This window comes from Scardinius erythrophthalmus, assembly GCF_964197995.2.
Source record: "Scardinius erythrophthalmus genome assembly, chromosome: 13".
NCBI classification, from domain to species: domain Eukaryota; kingdom Metazoa; phylum Chordata; class Actinopteri; order Cypriniformes; family Leuciscidae; genus Scardinius; species Scardinius erythrophthalmus.
Genome location: NC_138233.1, coordinates 39,494,952 through 39,512,943, shown reverse-complemented (window position 1 = coordinate 39,512,943; position 17,992 = coordinate 39,494,952). Strand labels below are relative to the sequence as shown.

Below are 17,992 nucleotides of genomic sequence, written 5' to 3'. Positions count from 1 at the left end.
TGGTGTTGACAAAGCGCTGAGAAATGTCACAGGCACCACGTGACATAATGCCGTGTATGTGCTGGATATATTCTGTTGTAAAACAACAGGTGTGTTTCTATACTGGAGCATAACTTACACGTATAAAGCTGTACCTGTATTTTTAGCGGCCTGTGTTTCAAAAGATTTGGAGTAAATAGTCTATTTCACCCTGTGCTCTCTATTTCACCTCTCCATATATGAGTGAACTGAACCGAGTGATTCACGGAATCGCGAACCGATTCAGATTCATTCATGAACGTGGGAACGGTTTTCTGTATTTCTAAGTATTTATGTCTTTTATGCTTTATTTTCGTATCTCATTTAGGTTTTAACAGTGTCGTAAAAGCTATGTAGGATTTCATTTTATTCAGTACAACCCAATTGTTAGCATTAATATACAGAACAGAGGAATATCAAAGAATAAAGCAGTGATTAATGAAATGTAAACGGGAAATATTTTCTATTTCTGTGTTTTACAATGTCATTGAAATCTTACTTGTTATTTTTGAATTAAAAAACGGTTTACAGAAAGTTTTTGTTTTTTTAATTGTTGTGGGTTCCATATACTTTTATTATAATTAATAATTATGTTTAAACTGACTTTAACTGGTTTTAATAAAAATAAAAAAATACACTATGAAAAATAGTAAATAGTAACCAATGACAACAGATAAAAACTATTATAACAAAAGTATAACTTAACAAAAATCAAACAAAATAAATATAACGAGACATTTTCTAATTCTGTGGTCAAAATGTAATTGAAATATCACTTATTTATGAATTCAAAAACGTGGACATTTAATTTGCTTTAAAAAAAATGTTTTAATTGTTGTGGGTTCCATATTCTTAATATATAATTATACTTAATAATCATGTTTAAAACTGACCTTAACTGGTTTTAATAAAATAAAAAAAAATAAAAAATAAATAAAAAAAACATGACTAGGAAAAATAATAAATAGTAACCATTGCCAACAGATTAAAACTATTATAACAAAATTACTACAACAAAAATCAAACCTAATAAATATAACATAATAAAATACAAATTATAATTGCATTTCACATTTTCACAAACGTATTTCACAAATGTAATTGGTGAAATTGTAATTGTTTAGTTGATTTTCTTTAATACATATCGGTGTGTCCTTTCACCCGTGTGATATAGTTATGTGTTGGCACAGCAAAATAAATGATGATAATAACAAAACAAAAAAATATGAATAAAATGGCAGAAAGTAAAAAGAAAAAGCATTTATTGATGATACAGAGAAAAAAGAGACACAGTTAGTCAGTCCATTCATTAACTCTAGAGGCGCTGAGTCCTTCAGTCCCGGTTCAACGGCTGCTTCAGATCGAAGATGCCGGTTCCTCCTTTCACAACCTTTCCTGCGACCAGGCAAGCTGAGGGCGACCGCAGCTTATCAGAGGAGCCTGACAACACAACACAACACACACTCACTACAGTGCTGAACTACAGGAGCATTACATCCAGAACCAGCACTGTGATGCATCATAACTCCTCCTGGTCCTGATGATATACTGTCTACTCCAGGTTCTTGCACACAAACCTTTCATTTACAAAGAGCTTTCTGCACTTTAAAACACACTGCACATACTTGTTTAATATATACTAGGCAAACATACAAACATACTTTTTTTTCAACTTCTCTAAATTGGTTTGAATTGTATATTTTCACTACTACAAATTTCAATATTTCAATGTACAAATTGTATGGAAGTAAAATAATGTCAAATGTTTTTGAAACAAAAAGCCTGTTGAATTGCACTACTTGAAAAATAATAGGCATTGCATTAACCATGCTTGCATTTTAATGCATTGTATTTTTAGGGCTTGCATTTTTATGGGCTGAAATTCAACATGGTTGAATATTTAAGCTGTGAATATTTCAATTAAAAACATTTCAAACACATTTTCATTATTAAAAATTCAATAATCCATATTCACCTTTCATATTTCACTTCCAAAATATTCAAACTGTTTAAAAATACAACCTATAATATTCAACAGGCAATTTTCGGTCCATTTTATTTCGCTTCCACAAATTCAGTGGTTCAAATTCGACAGTAAATTCAACGGAACTGCAGGAAAAGCAATAGATTATCGAGCATAAACTCCATCTGCTGTTAGTCAATCTCACCAGCAGGAGGTGCAAAAGCGCGTGTTGTTGACGAAGACCAGCAACTGTTAGAGCAAGCCATTCATTCATTAAACTCATTTAACAGCAATGTAAGTGTATTTGTGATTATTATGACGGCGGTTGTATGTTAAATTCAGTGTCTTCACGGTTACTTTCCCTGTGTAGCCTACAATCATCTTTCTCTACCGTGAACAAGATTATAATGTTATTCCCCGATGCGGATACGCAGATCCAATGTTACATTTTTGAGGTTGACGTATATTTCTCTTGGTTGTTTAGTTGCCTTAACTTTATATTGTGGCGATGTGCTGCATGCAAGCTATTAGGGTTTCCCTCAAAACGTCAGGATTCCCCTGCTGGACATATAAAACGCTTAACGTAGCTTAATGGACTAATTACAGTGATATAAAAGACCAAACTCGCAGGCAAGCAGATTGACTCAGAATAACGCACAAAGTTTAATGCTGAGCTAGAGTTGAGCCGGATACTCGGCTGAAACGAGTATCCGAGACGGATAAAGCACTTTTGTCGAGTACGAGTATTATACAAGTAATACGAGTCAATATCGGTGCTCGGATTTTTTTTTTTTTTTTTAAAGTTAAGTTGAGATTAGGGCTGGGCGATATATCGATATAAAGAATATATACATTTAAACGCGATATGGAATTAGATCATATCGCATATTGATATAGTTCAAATTTGCGCTGTGATCCTTGCTCCAAGCAGAGCTGACCCGGAGCTCTCTGCACTGCTCCCCGCGCCCCTCCTTTTCCACTTTGCGTGCGTGTTTAGAGCATGTAATGTTATAACATGAAATAAAGTCTTTCACCTCAGAAAAAACTGACTTTCTTGTCCTGTCAGCCGTTATACTGTAGTCGTAGCGCACACTCAATTGCACGCGCAAATGCGGCGGCGCGCGCTGTGTATCGCCTCACTGTAGGCTATATAAAGTGCAAAAGAAACTACGAGCATGCAACGCCGTTACGTTGTAAATTACATGAAATAAAAGTAATGCAGGTATGATTTTCATTCTATTCACCAGGAGCAGTTTCCATGTTTCATTAACAGTTCTTGTTAGTATTGTGTATTCATCATGGTAACTGTCGTTTCCATATTAACCCCAAAATGCCACTATTTTTCTTTGTGTTATTTTTTTATATTTTTAAATGACTGTGGTGGCTCATACCAACATTGTATTAACAAAAACTAGTTTGGGACTGCTATTTAATACCTTTAGCATAGGCCTAATGTTTATTAGAACTAGTCTTTACTATTAGTCATTCTTACAATTTATGTTAAGTGAAGGGGGACAGTACTTGTGTGTGTTAACAAATTTTGAAAAAAAAATAAAACATGAAAAATAAAACATATCGGGATATATATATCGTATATCGAAATTCAGGCTAAATCTATCGGAATATGACTTTTGGTCCATATCACCCAGCCCTAGTTGACATGAAAACTCTTGTTCATTACATTTTACTTCATAATTGCAACCGCATGTGTTGTATTCATTGTTGCAAAACTTGTTCTGTAGTTCGTTTGTTATCGTGATCAAAACCATTGATCTGAAGATCAATGCTGATGCTGTCATGTAAATAGTTTTCTAATCAGCAATAAATATAACAATTTCTGATCAACCCATATCAATTGCATGCTTAAAATAACATACTGGTTAAAGCCCCGCCCATTTCAAGACAACCCGACCCACTTCCGGATTAAATTCCGGGTTAGGCCCCGCCCAGTCCGAGTACAGATACAGATAATTCATGTGGTTAACAGATACAGATACAGATACAGATAATGCTGTACTCGCTCATCCCTATGCTGAGCGTTTCCCAGTGATAGACTGGCATAAAGTTGGCTTGACGTTTGACATTCGCACATTTAGGGACCGCCTCTAAAGTGTATACGTCTTTGGTATACACGTTTCAAACTTCAATATCATTTGAATAGAACGACTTACAGTCATAAAACCAACTGTAAAGTGTTCATGTGGTGCCAGCCATAATGCGCACCCTTTGGATTTTTTATATTTATTCAAATAAATTAAAGTTTGCTATTGAAGTTAGAAACGTGTATGCCAATGTTGTATGCAACTTTTGAGACGGTCCCTTAATGTGCGAATGTCCAATGTCAAGCCAATTTTACATTTATTAGGCTACATTTAGTCATTTATTTAGCAGACGCTTTTATCCAAAGCGATTTACAGTTAAACTAACAATAGGAGGACAACAATATGCAAGTACTATGACTCTTCACAGTTTAAGCTAATGCAACGTACTACTCTCTCTCTCTCTCTCTCTCTCTCTCTCTCTACACACACACACACACACACACACACATGTGTGTGTGTGTGTGTGTGTGTGTGGAGAGAGAGAGAGAGAGAGAGAGAGAGAGAGAAGAGAAAAGAAAGTGTTAATGATCAAGTGTTGATTTTATGCCAGTATATCACGAAACGCTCTGCATGAAACTTTGCGCGTTACGTTCATATTCTTAGTCCATAGTAGCCTACAGCCTACATCCCCATAAAGGTGCGAGTTTGGTCTTTCATATCACTGTATTAGTCCATAGCGTTTTGCCCCGACAGAAGGGGAATCCTTGAGTGTGAGGTATTGAGGGAAACCGATTATAATCCAGTTCATGTAGGTAGAGAAAGCTGATAACATGTAGGCTACAAAATGTAACAATGAAGTTATTGAATGAAACATAAACACAGCTTTTGTGTCTTCATCATCTTTTCCGCATATACTAATCATTTTCATTTTATGAATGAATGGCTTGCTCTAACAGTTGCTGGTCTTCGTCAACAACACGCGCTTTTGCACCTCCTGCTGGTGGGATTGACTAACAGCAGATGGATAGTATGCTCGATAATCTATTGCTTTTCCTGCAGTTCCGTTGAATTTACTGTCGAATTTGAACCACTGAATTTGTGGAAGTGAAATAAAATGGACCGAAAATTGCCTGTTGAATATTATAGGTTGTATTTTTAAACAGTTTGAATATTTTGGAAGTGAAATATGAAAGGTGAATATGGATTATGGAATTTTTAATAATGAAAATGTGTTTGAAATGTTTTTAATTGAAATATTCACAGCTTAAATATTCAACCATGTTGAATTTCAGCCCATAAAAATGCAAGCCCTAAAAATACAATGCATTAAAATGCAAGCATGGTTAATGCAATGCCTATTATTTTTCAAGTAGTGCAATTCAACAGGCTTTTTGTTTCAAAAACATTTGAGATTATTTTACTTCCATAAAATTGTCTTTGACATTTGATTCAATTTTAATAATGAATGTATTCATTATGTGAAACCCTAAAGGGGAAAACCCCAACAACTTAAAGTCATCTAAACAGCAGCTGAAGCATCACAGCTGAGAGAGAAGACTGTACCCAGAGTTCAAGCATTTATTTAAGACCTATTCAAACTCAAATTAAGACATTTATTACACTATTTGAGAAATATAAGCCTATTTACGGCCTATCCCTGTATACAAGTGACCCTGGATCATGTCACCAGTCACGAGTCGCATGGGTGTATCTGTGGCAATAGCCAATAATACAGTGTATGGGTCAAAATTATCCATTTTTCTTTTATGCCAAAAATCATGAGGATATTAGGTAAAGATCATGTTCCATGAAGATATTCTGTAAATTTCCCACCGTAAATATATAAAACATGTATTTGTGTGAGTGAATGCAGCACAATAGGCCTATGTCACGGAAAAATTGAAGACCGGAAATACGTCCTTTAGTAGAGATACGGCTCTTCCGGTTAGCTTTTTACAATGGCGGAGTCGATAGATACCGCTGGACCAAACTTCTCCGCAACCTGCCTGAAGCCACATATGACGACGTGGTTCGGATGGTAAATGAAAACTCTCCAGTGGAAAAGCGTGAAAGCTGAGGTATGGCTGTGTACGTCCTGACGCAGAGCAGCCCGGTGCACTACAGCAACAGCGGCGGGCCGTTCGCCAGTTAGGTAAACGTTTCTATGGTAACAGCGAGTTGGACCAATCAGCAGACGTTGCTGCTACGCTTAGGATTGTGGGTAGTGTAGTTTTTTTTTCATAAGATCGCGGATAAAACATGTTTTTCTTAAAACAAGGTTGATTTCATACGAACTTATAGCTTCTACAGGAGCAAAAACCTTCGTTTCACAACCTCATAGCTCCTGGTCAGTCTACCTCGGATGGTTTAGACATTATGGCTGATAATATAAATCCTTATTGAGAAATACTGTTGACCGGAAGTTCTGAATCCCTACTTCGCGTTCCGGAAGCAGGAAGTGTGACATAGGCCTATCATGAACATAAATGCACAACTTTAAAGGAGATTTCCTCAATGTTTCGATTTTTGCACCCTCAGATTCCAGATATCCGAGGGTTCAACTGGGACACACACACACACACACACACACACACACACACACATACCCAGCATGGTGGCCTGCTTGAGGAACCTGTAGGAGGACTCGAAGGTCATCTGCTGTAGAGGAGAGCTGCTGGAGCGGATGGCGAAGCGGTTCAGCGGCTGGTACACTCCCTCGAAACACATGTACTCGGCCACCAGAGACAGGTGCCGCGGGTCCACCTCGATCCCTGAGGAGAAACACACACACATTCAATATCCCAGTGTCCACAATATGGAGAGGATCACTCTCTCACTCACTCGCCCACTCACTCGCTCACACGCTCACTGACTCGCTCGCTCACTCCCTCACTGACTCACTCCCTCACTCGCTCACTCACACACTGACTCGCTCGCTCACTGACTCGCTCACCGACTCGCTCGCTCACCGACTCGCTCACTCACCGACTCGCTCACTCACCGACTCGCTCACTCACTCACTCACTCACTGACTCACTCACTGACTCACTCACTGACTCACTCACTGACTCACTCACTCACTCACTGACTCACTCACTCACTCACTCACTCGCTCGCTCACTCACTCACTCGCTCACTCGCTCGCTCACTCACACACTGACTCGCTCGCTCACTGACTCGCTCACCGACTCGCTCGCTCACCGACTCGCTCACTCACCGACTCACCGACTCGCTCACCGACTCGCTCACCGACTCACTGACTCGCTCACCGACTCACTGACTCACTCACTCACTCACTCACTCACTGACTCACTGACTCACTCACTGACTCACTCACTCACTCACTCACTCACTCACTCACTCACTGACTCACTCACTGACTCACTCACTGACTCACTCACTGACTCACTCACTGACTCACTCACTGACTCACTCACTGACTCACTCACTGACTCACTCACTGACTCACTCACTCACTGACTCACTCACTCACTGACTCACTCACTCACTGACTCACTCACTCACTCACTGACTCACTCACTCACTCACTCACTGACTCACTGACTCACTCACTCACTCACACACACAGGCTTTATTACCATAGACAGCGAACACATCTTTGATCTCCTTCTCGATGACTCGCAGGGCCACCTCGATGCCGTATGTGTTGGCTATAGCATGAACCTCGTTGGAGTATAACCGGTTCAAGTCCAGGATCTAGAACGACAGAACGCGTCGCATTACATGCCATTACTGCACTAGAAAATACTCACCGCAGTGCACTGCCGCTCATAAGATTGGGGTCGGTGAGATTTCTAATGTTTTTAAAGGAAGTCTCTTCTGCTCACCAAGGCGGCAGTTATTTGATTAAAAATACAGAAAAATGATAATAATATTGTGAAATATTATCTTGAAGGGCTTTTGAGCAGCAGTGTATACAGGAGTAGTGTGTGCAATAACAGTGAACAGACACAGAGAGTCAGATGTGCTGATAGTGAGAGCCTCACGTCCGCATGATTGAACATCTCGTGTAGGTTGATGCCCTCAGTGTTCAGCACCAGCTCTTTGCTGCCCTCCTTCGTGGTGACCTCACTCAGCAGGCAGCGCGAGATGCCCTTGGTCTCCATGATGACGGCGCTGTGGGCCTGCTGGGACACCACTGACGTCAGGTCGAAGTGCACCTTACTGACCGGCAGCACCAGGGTCAGCTGAGACACACACACACAAGACAATCTCAATTCAGTGCACACCGGTATACACACACTGACAACTCTGCTCGGGTCCTATTTATGACCAACATGAGCCTGACTGACACTAGATGATGTTTGTAGACAAACTTTAAGTTGACTTAAAAAAAAGCCTAGCCATAAATTTTGAAATAGTTTTAAAAGCTTGAAGTTTGAAGGTTTTCAGTTTGTAATAGTTTTAAGTTTTAGTTTAATAGTTTTAAAAGCCAGATAGATAGATAGATAGATAGATAGATAGATAGATAGACAGACAGACAGACAGACAGACAGACAGACAGACAGACAGACAGACAGACAGACAGATAGATAGATAGATAGATAGATAGATAGATAGATAGATAGACAGACAGACAGACAGACAGACAGACAGACAGACAGACAGATAGATAGATAGATAGACAGACAGACAGATAGACAGACAGATAGATAGATAGATAGATAGATAGATAGACAGATAGACAGATAGATAGATAGATAGATAGATAGATAGATAGACAGATAGACAGATAGACAGATAGATAGATAGATAGATAGATAGATATATAAAGAAATATTAGATAGATAGATAGATAGATAGACAGACAGACAGACAGACAGACAGACAGACAGACAGACAGACAGACAGACAGACAGACAGACAGACAGATAGATAGATAGATAGATAGATAGATAGATAGATAAAGAAATATTAGATAGATAGATAGATAGATAGATAGATAGACAGACAGACAGACAGATAGATAGATAGATAGATAGATAGATAGATAGATAGATAGATAGATAGATAGATAGATAGATAGATAGATAGATAGATAGATAGATAGATAGATAAAGAAATATTAGATAGATAGAAATAGTACATAGAAACAGTGGTTAAAGTGGGATTTGGCAGGTATTGATTTGATATATTGAGTATCGTGGTATAGCAATACTTTTCAGGACAAGAGTGTCACTGTGGCACCAACTACTACAATACTTATTCACTTGATATTTTAATGGTTTTATTTTGGTCCATCTACACTGATATGATCATGATGATACTATGTTAATAATTGCTGAACACCACAATATGGAACATGTTTTTCACAATGTAAATTCAGATGAAAATTTTGATTTCTCGGACCTGCATATGTGCAATTTAAGACTTTTGAAGGCCAAAAAATGGCTAAGAAATAGCTTTAAAACCATGTTGGTGGGTATTAGATTATTTGTCAATACCGGCTCTCTCCTCATCTCCATCTTTCTTTTTCTATCCGTCTCCTTATCCTGCACTCCTTCTTCCTCTCCTAAAGCTGAACTTTGACTGATAGTCTTTTCATTGTCGTCTGTGTCAGTGAAGAAAGTAAACACAGGCTCAACTGATATTTATGTTTTATGAATAAGTTTCTGAGACAAGTTAATTGACTCAAGGCTGCCAGGAAAGCTGTAGCCGGAGTCAGTATTGCCATTAGGAGCCTTCTACAAGCTTTGAAATTTGAAGACGTCTATTTTTAAATGTTTAAGTAATTTTAAATAATAAAGATTATAGGCTACGTTTACCGCAGCTGGTGTAATTGGCAGACGTTCCCTTAGGCATTGTGCACTGTGGAAACGCATCAAAGCATTCTCAGGTATAAATATGCAGCATTAACACACGTAGGTGATTTTGAATGAGTATTTCATGTTGATATACAGTGGCTGTGGCAGGGGCCGTCTCTGGCAGAGAGCCTTTAGGGGCGGTCATGGTCTAATGGTTAGAAAGGTGAACTGGAGACCCAAAGGTTGCTGGTTCGATTGCTCCGGGTGTGTGTATCCACGTTTGCAGTGTGTGTGTTCACTACTCTGCTCCTAATGTGTGTGCACTAACTTGGATGGGTGGAGAATGCAGAGGTATGGGTTACCATGTGCCACTTTCACACACACCTCACACCACAGCCCGTTCACGGTGTCGTATTTGTAGTCCTCCACAGCGGAGCTCAACTGAAGCACAGCGTTGATCCTCATGGTCTCCTCTGACTGAGGCTGTTCAGAGCGCTCAGCACCCGGGCCCTCGTCAGGGGATCCCGCCTCTTCCTGTGTGTGTGAGGTCACTTCCTGTTCGTCCTCGGCCACTTCCTGCTCCTGATCACTGCCCTGCTTGCCCTGCTCACCCTCCTCGCTCTCATAGTCCACCTGAGGGTCACATCACACACAGCCGGTTATACACACTCCTGTGTCACACATATACAGGGGCCTAGGGCTTGTTTAAATATATATATTTTTTAGCTAACTGTGATTTTGTATATGTACATTTCTGAAATACATAACTTTGTATAACAGATCACTCTAAATTATAATCTGGACTCGTGCACTTTCAGTAAAGCTGCTTTGAAATGATGTGTATTGCGCTATACAAGTCTGGATAGCATGTTCAATATGTTCAATCTGGAAACTGCATAAAAATAGTCATAAAAATACATTAGGTTCCATTGACTTGCATTCATACGCATGCGAATACCGGAGACCGGAAACCCAAGCTCAAGCAAAAGAAGTTCAAAAGGTCAAGTTTGGTGAACTCTGACCTGTAAATTCGCATCAAGTGGAGGATAGACTGTATGTTTTTACTTTCTGGATTCATTATTATTTGTTATATGTTGAATTTATGTTTATAAAAACGCAATATAACACATATCGCAACCATTGCAATATCCGTATAAATGTCATGTGCTCAAAGTCATGTGACCGTAGCTTTATAGTATAAGGCGTAACGTCACAGCATTTGGCCAGATTCACTCGGATATACGACACGATAGAGAAGAACACATGAACACAACTCGTGTTTCATGCCGACTCGTGTTATCATCATATCATATATCCACACACACACACACACACACACACACACACTCAGAGGTCTTCAGCACAACCCGCCAAAATAAGAGTTCGAAGTCGTCATAACAGAAATGTCTTACTATAGTGCTTCTCAAAGCAATAAGAATCTCACTTTTTGATCCCTTAGACATTGGTTTAGATTATTAAAATGTTATTAAAGCATTAAAACATAAATACAGAAAAAAATAACATGAAAAAACAGCATTTGCTGAAACAAAGCTGCAAAATTGTGCCATTTTACAGTCTTGATGTTGTGTTTGGGCTCTCTTTTTCAAAGTCTTGTGTTTCCGGCTCTACTACAACAGGTTTTCCTGCTTGAATGTTGATTATTCTCCTCATATTCTCCATTGTTGCGGCTCCTCTCTTCCCAGTCTGTCAGTAACGCTCTGTTTAGTTCCTGTCTCTATGAAGCCCCTCCTTCTGAAAAGCACACTGTGCTCTGATTGGCCGGCTGGAGCAGTGTGTTGTGATTGGTCGAGCGCTTCGAGTGTGTTTGGGAAATGTCCCGCCCCTTCCCATAACCGCCAGTTTAACACACTACTGACTAACTCAACCAGGCCCCGCCCCGTTATTCTACATATGAATTATTATAATGAGGAATATTGTGACGTGTTCGTTCCGGGAGAAACTCAAGACTATAATGGAGGCGTTTCAGGAGTTCAGAAACACTGACACTGATATAGAGAAGAACTCAGAGCTTGTTCATGCTCAAACAGCAACAGTACACACTAAAGACAGACGAACATGGACAGAAGCAGAGCAGAAATAAGAGGAACTTTAATACCTCCTCTTCCTGCTTTTCTTTTCTCTTGGAATCCGTAGCATCAGCATCACCTTCATTCGCCACGTCATCCACAATCATGTGGTTTTCTGCATCCTCATTGCCTTCATCCTGTGGAGAAGTCAGGCATAAGACGGTCATTATCCCATTATTACACGGCTCTGTGGAATACCGGATTCTGATTGGTCGATCGCTCCATCCAGCGGTGTGATATTCCCAGATAACAACAGAAACACAGGCTCATCCGGGTACTTAAGTAAGCAGCGCTATAATACGCTCGCTAGGAACACTTTTTCCTTGTGGAAGTTTTGCATTTGGTGAGCTAATAAAGTATTAAAACTCAGTCGAATCAAGTATTTTGTGTAGAGTTATTTAATTATGCCATCCAGTATCGTGGACTCGCTCTTGTTTCATACAAACTGTATGTATTGTTTATGTATTGTTTTGTACACTGACTGTTAGATTATAAGATACAAACAGGTACGATTTTAAAACAGTTTAATCTGAAATCAATATCTCTTATCTCCATAATTATTAATGTGTATAAATTAATAAGTGTTGTGACACTGTATACCGTATCTCAAATGTCCGTCTAGTTTGATCTCGCCGCTGAAACTGCTCTCTCCGCGGAAGCTTTGCGTTAAAACACCTGATAATATATTTCAACTCGGATCAATATTTTGTGTTTAATGATTTACTTGTGTGGCAATTAGCCGTGTAATAAGCAGATAATGTGCATCCATCCGGTTGCTATCTCAGAATAAACCCCTTCAGGTGTGTGTGTGTGTGTGTGTGTGTGTGTGTGTGTGTGTGTGTGTGTGAGAGAGAGAGAGTGATCTCAGAATAAACCCCTTCAGGGGTGTGTGTGTGTGTGTGTGTGTGTGTGTGTGTGTGAGAGAGAGAGTGATCTCAGAATAAACCCCTTCAGGTGTGTGTGTGTGTGTGTGTGTGTGTGTGTGTGTGTGTGTGTGTGAGTGAGTGATCTCAGAATAAACCCCTTCAGGTGTGTGTGTGTGTGTGTGTGTGTGTGTGTGTGTGTGTGTGTGAGAGAGAGAGTGATCTCAGAATAAACCCCTTCAGGGGTGTGTGTGTGTGTGTGTGTGTGTGTGTGTGTGAGAGAGAGAGTGATCTCAGAATAAACCCCTTCAGGTGTGTGTGTGTGTGTGTGTGTGTGTGTGTGTGTGTGTGAGAGAGAGTGATCTCAGAATAAACCCCTTCAGGGGTGTGTGTGTGTGTGTGTGTGTGAGAGAGAGAGTGATCTCAGAATAAACCCCTTCAGGTGTGTGTGTGTGTGTGTGTGTGTGTGTGTGTGTGTGAGTGAGTGATCTCAGAATAAACCCCCCTTCAGGTGTGTGTTTGTGTGTGTGATCTCAGAATAAACCCCTTCAGGTGTGTGTGTGTGTGTGTGTGTGTGTGTGTGTGTGTGTGTGTGTGTGTGTGTGTGTATTATCTCAGAATAAACCCCTTTAGGTGTGTGTGTATGTGTGTGTGTGTATTATCTCAGAATAAACCCCTTCAAGTGTGTGTGTGTGTGTATTATCTCAGAATAAACCCCATCAAGTGTGTGTGTGTGTGTGTGTATTATCTCAGAATAAACCCCTTCAAAGGTGTGTGTGTGTGTGTATTATCTCAGAATAAACCCCTTCAGGCTGATGAAGACCTGATCCTGATCACCCGATCAGGGACGTCAGCTGACTGGAATGTCAGCTTGAAGACTCTTGAAGACAGTTTTGGTTTATTGTGAGATAACAAACACACACACACACACACACACACACACACACACACACACACACACACACACACACCTGAAGGGGTTTATTCTGAAATCACACACACACAGACACACACACACACTGGATGAACATCATCACTTACTTAAATCTCATGTTGTTAAAGTGAGAAAATGGTATTATGAATCGTAACGCATCGTGAGTCGAGTGAATGGTTACATCACTAGTCGTGAGTGTGTACCTCTCGGGCCGCGACTCCAGCGGCGTCTCCTCCTCCTTCTCCTTCCCCATCGCCGGCCGTGGCTCTGCGCGTGTCCACCATACTGATCGCCGCCAGTTTAACGCTCAGCTTCTTAATGGCCTCCAGAAACAGCCGGAAGAATCTGTAACACACACACACACACACATGAGCCTGTGAGGCGCCTGGGAAATCACGTTAGCAGAAGCAGGACACTGGGGCGTCAGGCACACCTGTGCTCCATGAAGCGGAGGATCTCGCCCGGGGTCAGCAGCTTGTCCTGCTGGTAGCGCTCCGGGGGCAGGAACTGGAACGTCAGCTTGAAGACTCGGGATTTGTCGCCTCGTTTCTTCAGCATGCGGAAGGTTTCCACCACATCCACCTTGTGAAGCACCTGTGGAGATCGAGAGCACATCATGCCAGGTCACACGGTTTCAGCAACTCTTCCAACTTATCATATAACAGGGTTCATCCAGATACTGTACAATTAAACTTTTCTGTACAACTAAATCAGAGATCTCATTTATCAAAGATCATCTTTCAAATTCTAAAAAAATGAAAATGGATAAATGAACTAATAAAAAAAGGGTGCAAATAAAGAGCAGCACATGCAATGACTGAGGTTAAACAGATTTTTTCTCCCATGAATACATGATGAATATAAACTATCATATACGTCAGAGGTCGGGAACCTATGGCTCGCGAGCCACATCTGGCTCTTTGGCAAAAATCATGTGGCTCGCGAGGTCTCTAACCCTTTACCAACAAACCATCGATGAAAAACAATTAAAACACATCAACAGAGATCGGCTCTCTGCAGAAAAAGCAACCAATTACAATTCCCTTGTTGTAGTACAGCCTACTGAAGTTAATGAAAAGTTTATGATAATAATAATATTAAAGTTGTACCGGCAAAAGTGTGTGTTCAGTGCTGTTCGCGAGTGTCACGAGTCACCACAGCAATCAACTAACCGCTTACGTTTCTGTGGTAACCTACAGCTCCTGCACTGGGATTCAAGCTGGCGAAAACCATTCTAGAACAGCAGCAAAAATGTAAAAGTAGACTTTATAAACTTTAATATAATATTTTATTGAAACGGGTGCTTTGCTGCGCATAGAGACATTTCACCCGCTGGTAGGCTACTTCCACTTTTGCCGCAGAGACCCTTTATGTCCTATAAATGTGTCGTATTTTTGATAATCCGCGCAGATTTCAGTTGACGATTCTGTTTAAAGTTATTAAAAACAAAACATGAATGAATGAGAAAGAAAAGAACAGGATGTGCTTTATATTGAAAAGAAATATTAAAAGCGCGATAAGTCGCGAAAGAGAACTGACAGGATACTGTGCGCGCGCTCCGAGCGCAACACGGACAAGCAGCCTTTGTCTTCGGTTGCGCGCCTAAACGGCCAAATAAACACAGAAATATATCAAAATGCTAAGTCGAGTATTCACGTAAACACAGCAGATAGTACTGTGTGCATTCATTCTCTCTCACACGCACACAAAATGGTATATGCTCATCACTTGGTACTCAACCTCACAGTGAAAGCCCTGCAGAATTAATTCCATATTCCAACTTATTTATTGTTTGCTGAATATTTGTTAATAATATTAATAATTAAATAATATTAATAATAATTACTACGGTTGAATTTTTTATTGAAAAAAGCACGTCTTTAATATTAACTTTAATAATATATATATATATATAGGCAATTTTTTTTCCTACTGTGGCTCTTTTGGAAAAATGCATTATCCAAAAATGAAAAAATGGCTCTTTGGTCAAAAAAGGTTCCCGACCCCTGATATACGTGGACATTTATGAGCAATATCACACTCATAGCAAATATAATTTCACGTATATTGTCTCTTAATAATTCAAGCACTTTTCAAGCCCCTTTTCAAAAATATGAAATATGGCTGTTTTCAGGGGTTTTCCAGGACTTACATTTCCAAAAGCCAAATTCAAGCACTTTTATGTCGAACCGTAAGACTTCTGCTATTTGAATGAACCCTGAGAGGTTTCTGTCCCTCCACTGAAAGTCCAAGAAAGGAAGGCATTCAAAAAGTTCATGAAGAGATGATAAACATAATCCATAAGAGTTGAGCAGATTAATCAGTCCTCTGAAGAGAAACGAGTGCTTTATATGATGAACAGATGTAATTAAGGCTTTTATTCACACACAAATATGGCCGGTGGAAACTCACTTGTGCTCGCTTACCGTGCGAGAATCAAAGACATCTCGACTCGCATGGATTATTTTAACAATGACTTTATTAACTTTTTAAAGCTTGAAAGTTGCGTGACGTTTAACGGAGGGACAGAAAGCTCTGGGGTTTCATTAAAAACATCCTCATTTGTGCTTCGAAGATGACATGAGTGTGAGTGAACGATGACGATGACTCATTTAAGGTGCCATATTTAAACACACATGACCATTACACTGTGTGCAGAATTATCAGGCACGATGATTTTCCAATCATATTTTTTTTTTTCAGGCACATATTACCAACTTAACCATTAAGAATCCATTTTTTAGGACTCTTTACCTAGCTTAAGTCTCTGAGACCCTGACACCTTGCACTTCTGAAGACTGGAGCACTGGAGACTAAAGGCTTTCCTGATGCTTTCACACTTAATTCTTAATTATTTAGCACTTAACATGTGTCTTTTCTTCTCCACCTGTATTTGTCTGACCCTGCTGACCCAATGAGCATTTCACTGTCTTATTTTATCTGTAAAAGAAAACTTGCCTGATAATTATGCACACCTGAATATAAGGCGTTTTTCATTTCCAGCCTTCATGAACAATTATATATCACTTATAAATGATTCAATACAAAATTAATAGTAGTTATTAAGATTAATGTGGTTTGGAATTGGTAAATATGCCTGGGAAAAAAACATGATCAGAAAATCAACGTGCCTAATAATTCTGCACACAGTGTAGATTTGAGAGGAAAACCTTCTTGAATAACACAGCATATAGAGGAGTGACACTGAACAGGCCGTGCCCACCTCTGATAAACACACGCGTGTTAACTTCTTCCGCAGTGTCTTCACACGCTTCAAGGCTTTCTTGTTGGCCAGAACGGGGATGCTCATCATGGGGGTCTTGATGTTGGGGCTGGCAATCAAGAGTATTTCTCTTAATCTGTGGAGGATGATCTCACGTTAACACTTCGCTCTGTAGCATATCGGTACTGAATAAAAATCAAGCAATTCAAACACCAGTCTGGAATAAAAGAGAACTAAATGTATATGTTGAATAAAAAAAACAAACAAAAAAAAAACATTGGTCCTGAATGTGTTCATGCAGAGTTGTGTGATTTCCCTGTCAGTGAGGTCTGACCTGGGAATGCCGAGCGTGACGTTCATCTCGCCCCTGCCGGCGAAGTGGAAGGTGTTGAGGGTCATCTGTGTGGAGGGCTCCCCGATGCTCTGAGCCGCCAGCAGACCCACCGCCTCCCCGGGGTCACAGAGCGCCCGCTGCCACTTCAGCTGCAGGAGGGGCCTGAGTCTGACACGCACACACACACACACACACACACACACACACACACACACACACACACACACACACACACACACACACACACAAAAAAGGCAGGATTAGCTGGGGTGACGCGGCGCTAATAGACAGCAGACAAACGGCTAGTAGTGACATCAGAGCAATCCACCTGTCACTCAAGTGGCCACGCCCTTAATTATGCAGAACTTTAAGGCTTAATATAATTTAAACGTTTGAGTTATTAAAAATTCACCCTCTCACAGTCGTCATGAAGGGCAAAATTAGCTTTATAGACCAAAACCACTTTTTTCTCCAGGCTGTAAACATGTTTGTTTCTGCTGTAAAGTTGGGCATTTTAACATGGGGGTTTATGGGATTGAGTCTCTTCTGCAGCCGGCCTCTAGTGGCCAGAGGATGAACTGCAGGTTAAGTCACTTCCGTGTTGGTTTAAAAAAGACGGGAAGGTTGCCGCTTGATAAAAACAAATAATCAAATTACAAGCAATAACACAAAAACAACAGAACAAACACTGTTTTCCATGTGTTTCAGGGGAGTCTAACAGTAATGAACATGAATAATCAGATGTAAAATAGCACTGCACAGT

At 40.2% G+C, this 17,992-nt stretch overlaps 1 protein-coding gene across 1 annotated transcript in view; it reads right to left on the bottom strand.

Annotated features, from left to right (window-relative positions):
* Positions 1-829: 829 nt before the first annotated feature.
* Positions 830-17,992, bottom strand: part of polr1a (RNA polymerase I subunit A) — an 82,535-nt gene continuing 65,372 nt past the window's right edge. Inside the window, exons 25-34 of the mRNA XM_081383557.1 lie at positions 17,230-17,397; positions 16,896-17,031; positions 14,106-14,266; positions 13,876-14,017; positions 11,905-12,012; positions 10,173-10,421; positions 8,031-8,231; positions 7,623-7,740; positions 6,630-6,794; positions 830-1,458 (exon numbers count right to left, since the gene is read on the bottom strand). Coding sequence (XP_081239683.1) covers positions 1,352-1,458; positions 6,630-6,794; positions 7,623-7,740; positions 8,031-8,231; positions 10,173-10,421; positions 11,905-12,012; positions 13,876-14,017; positions 14,106-14,266; positions 16,896-17,031; positions 17,230-17,397 — 1,555 coding nt within the window. The 3' untranslated portion in view covers positions 830-1,351. The remainder of the gene's footprint in view (positions 1,459-6,629; positions 6,795-7,622; positions 7,741-8,030; positions 8,232-10,172; positions 10,422-11,904; positions 12,013-13,875; positions 14,018-14,105; positions 14,267-16,895; positions 17,032-17,229; positions 17,398-17,992) is intronic.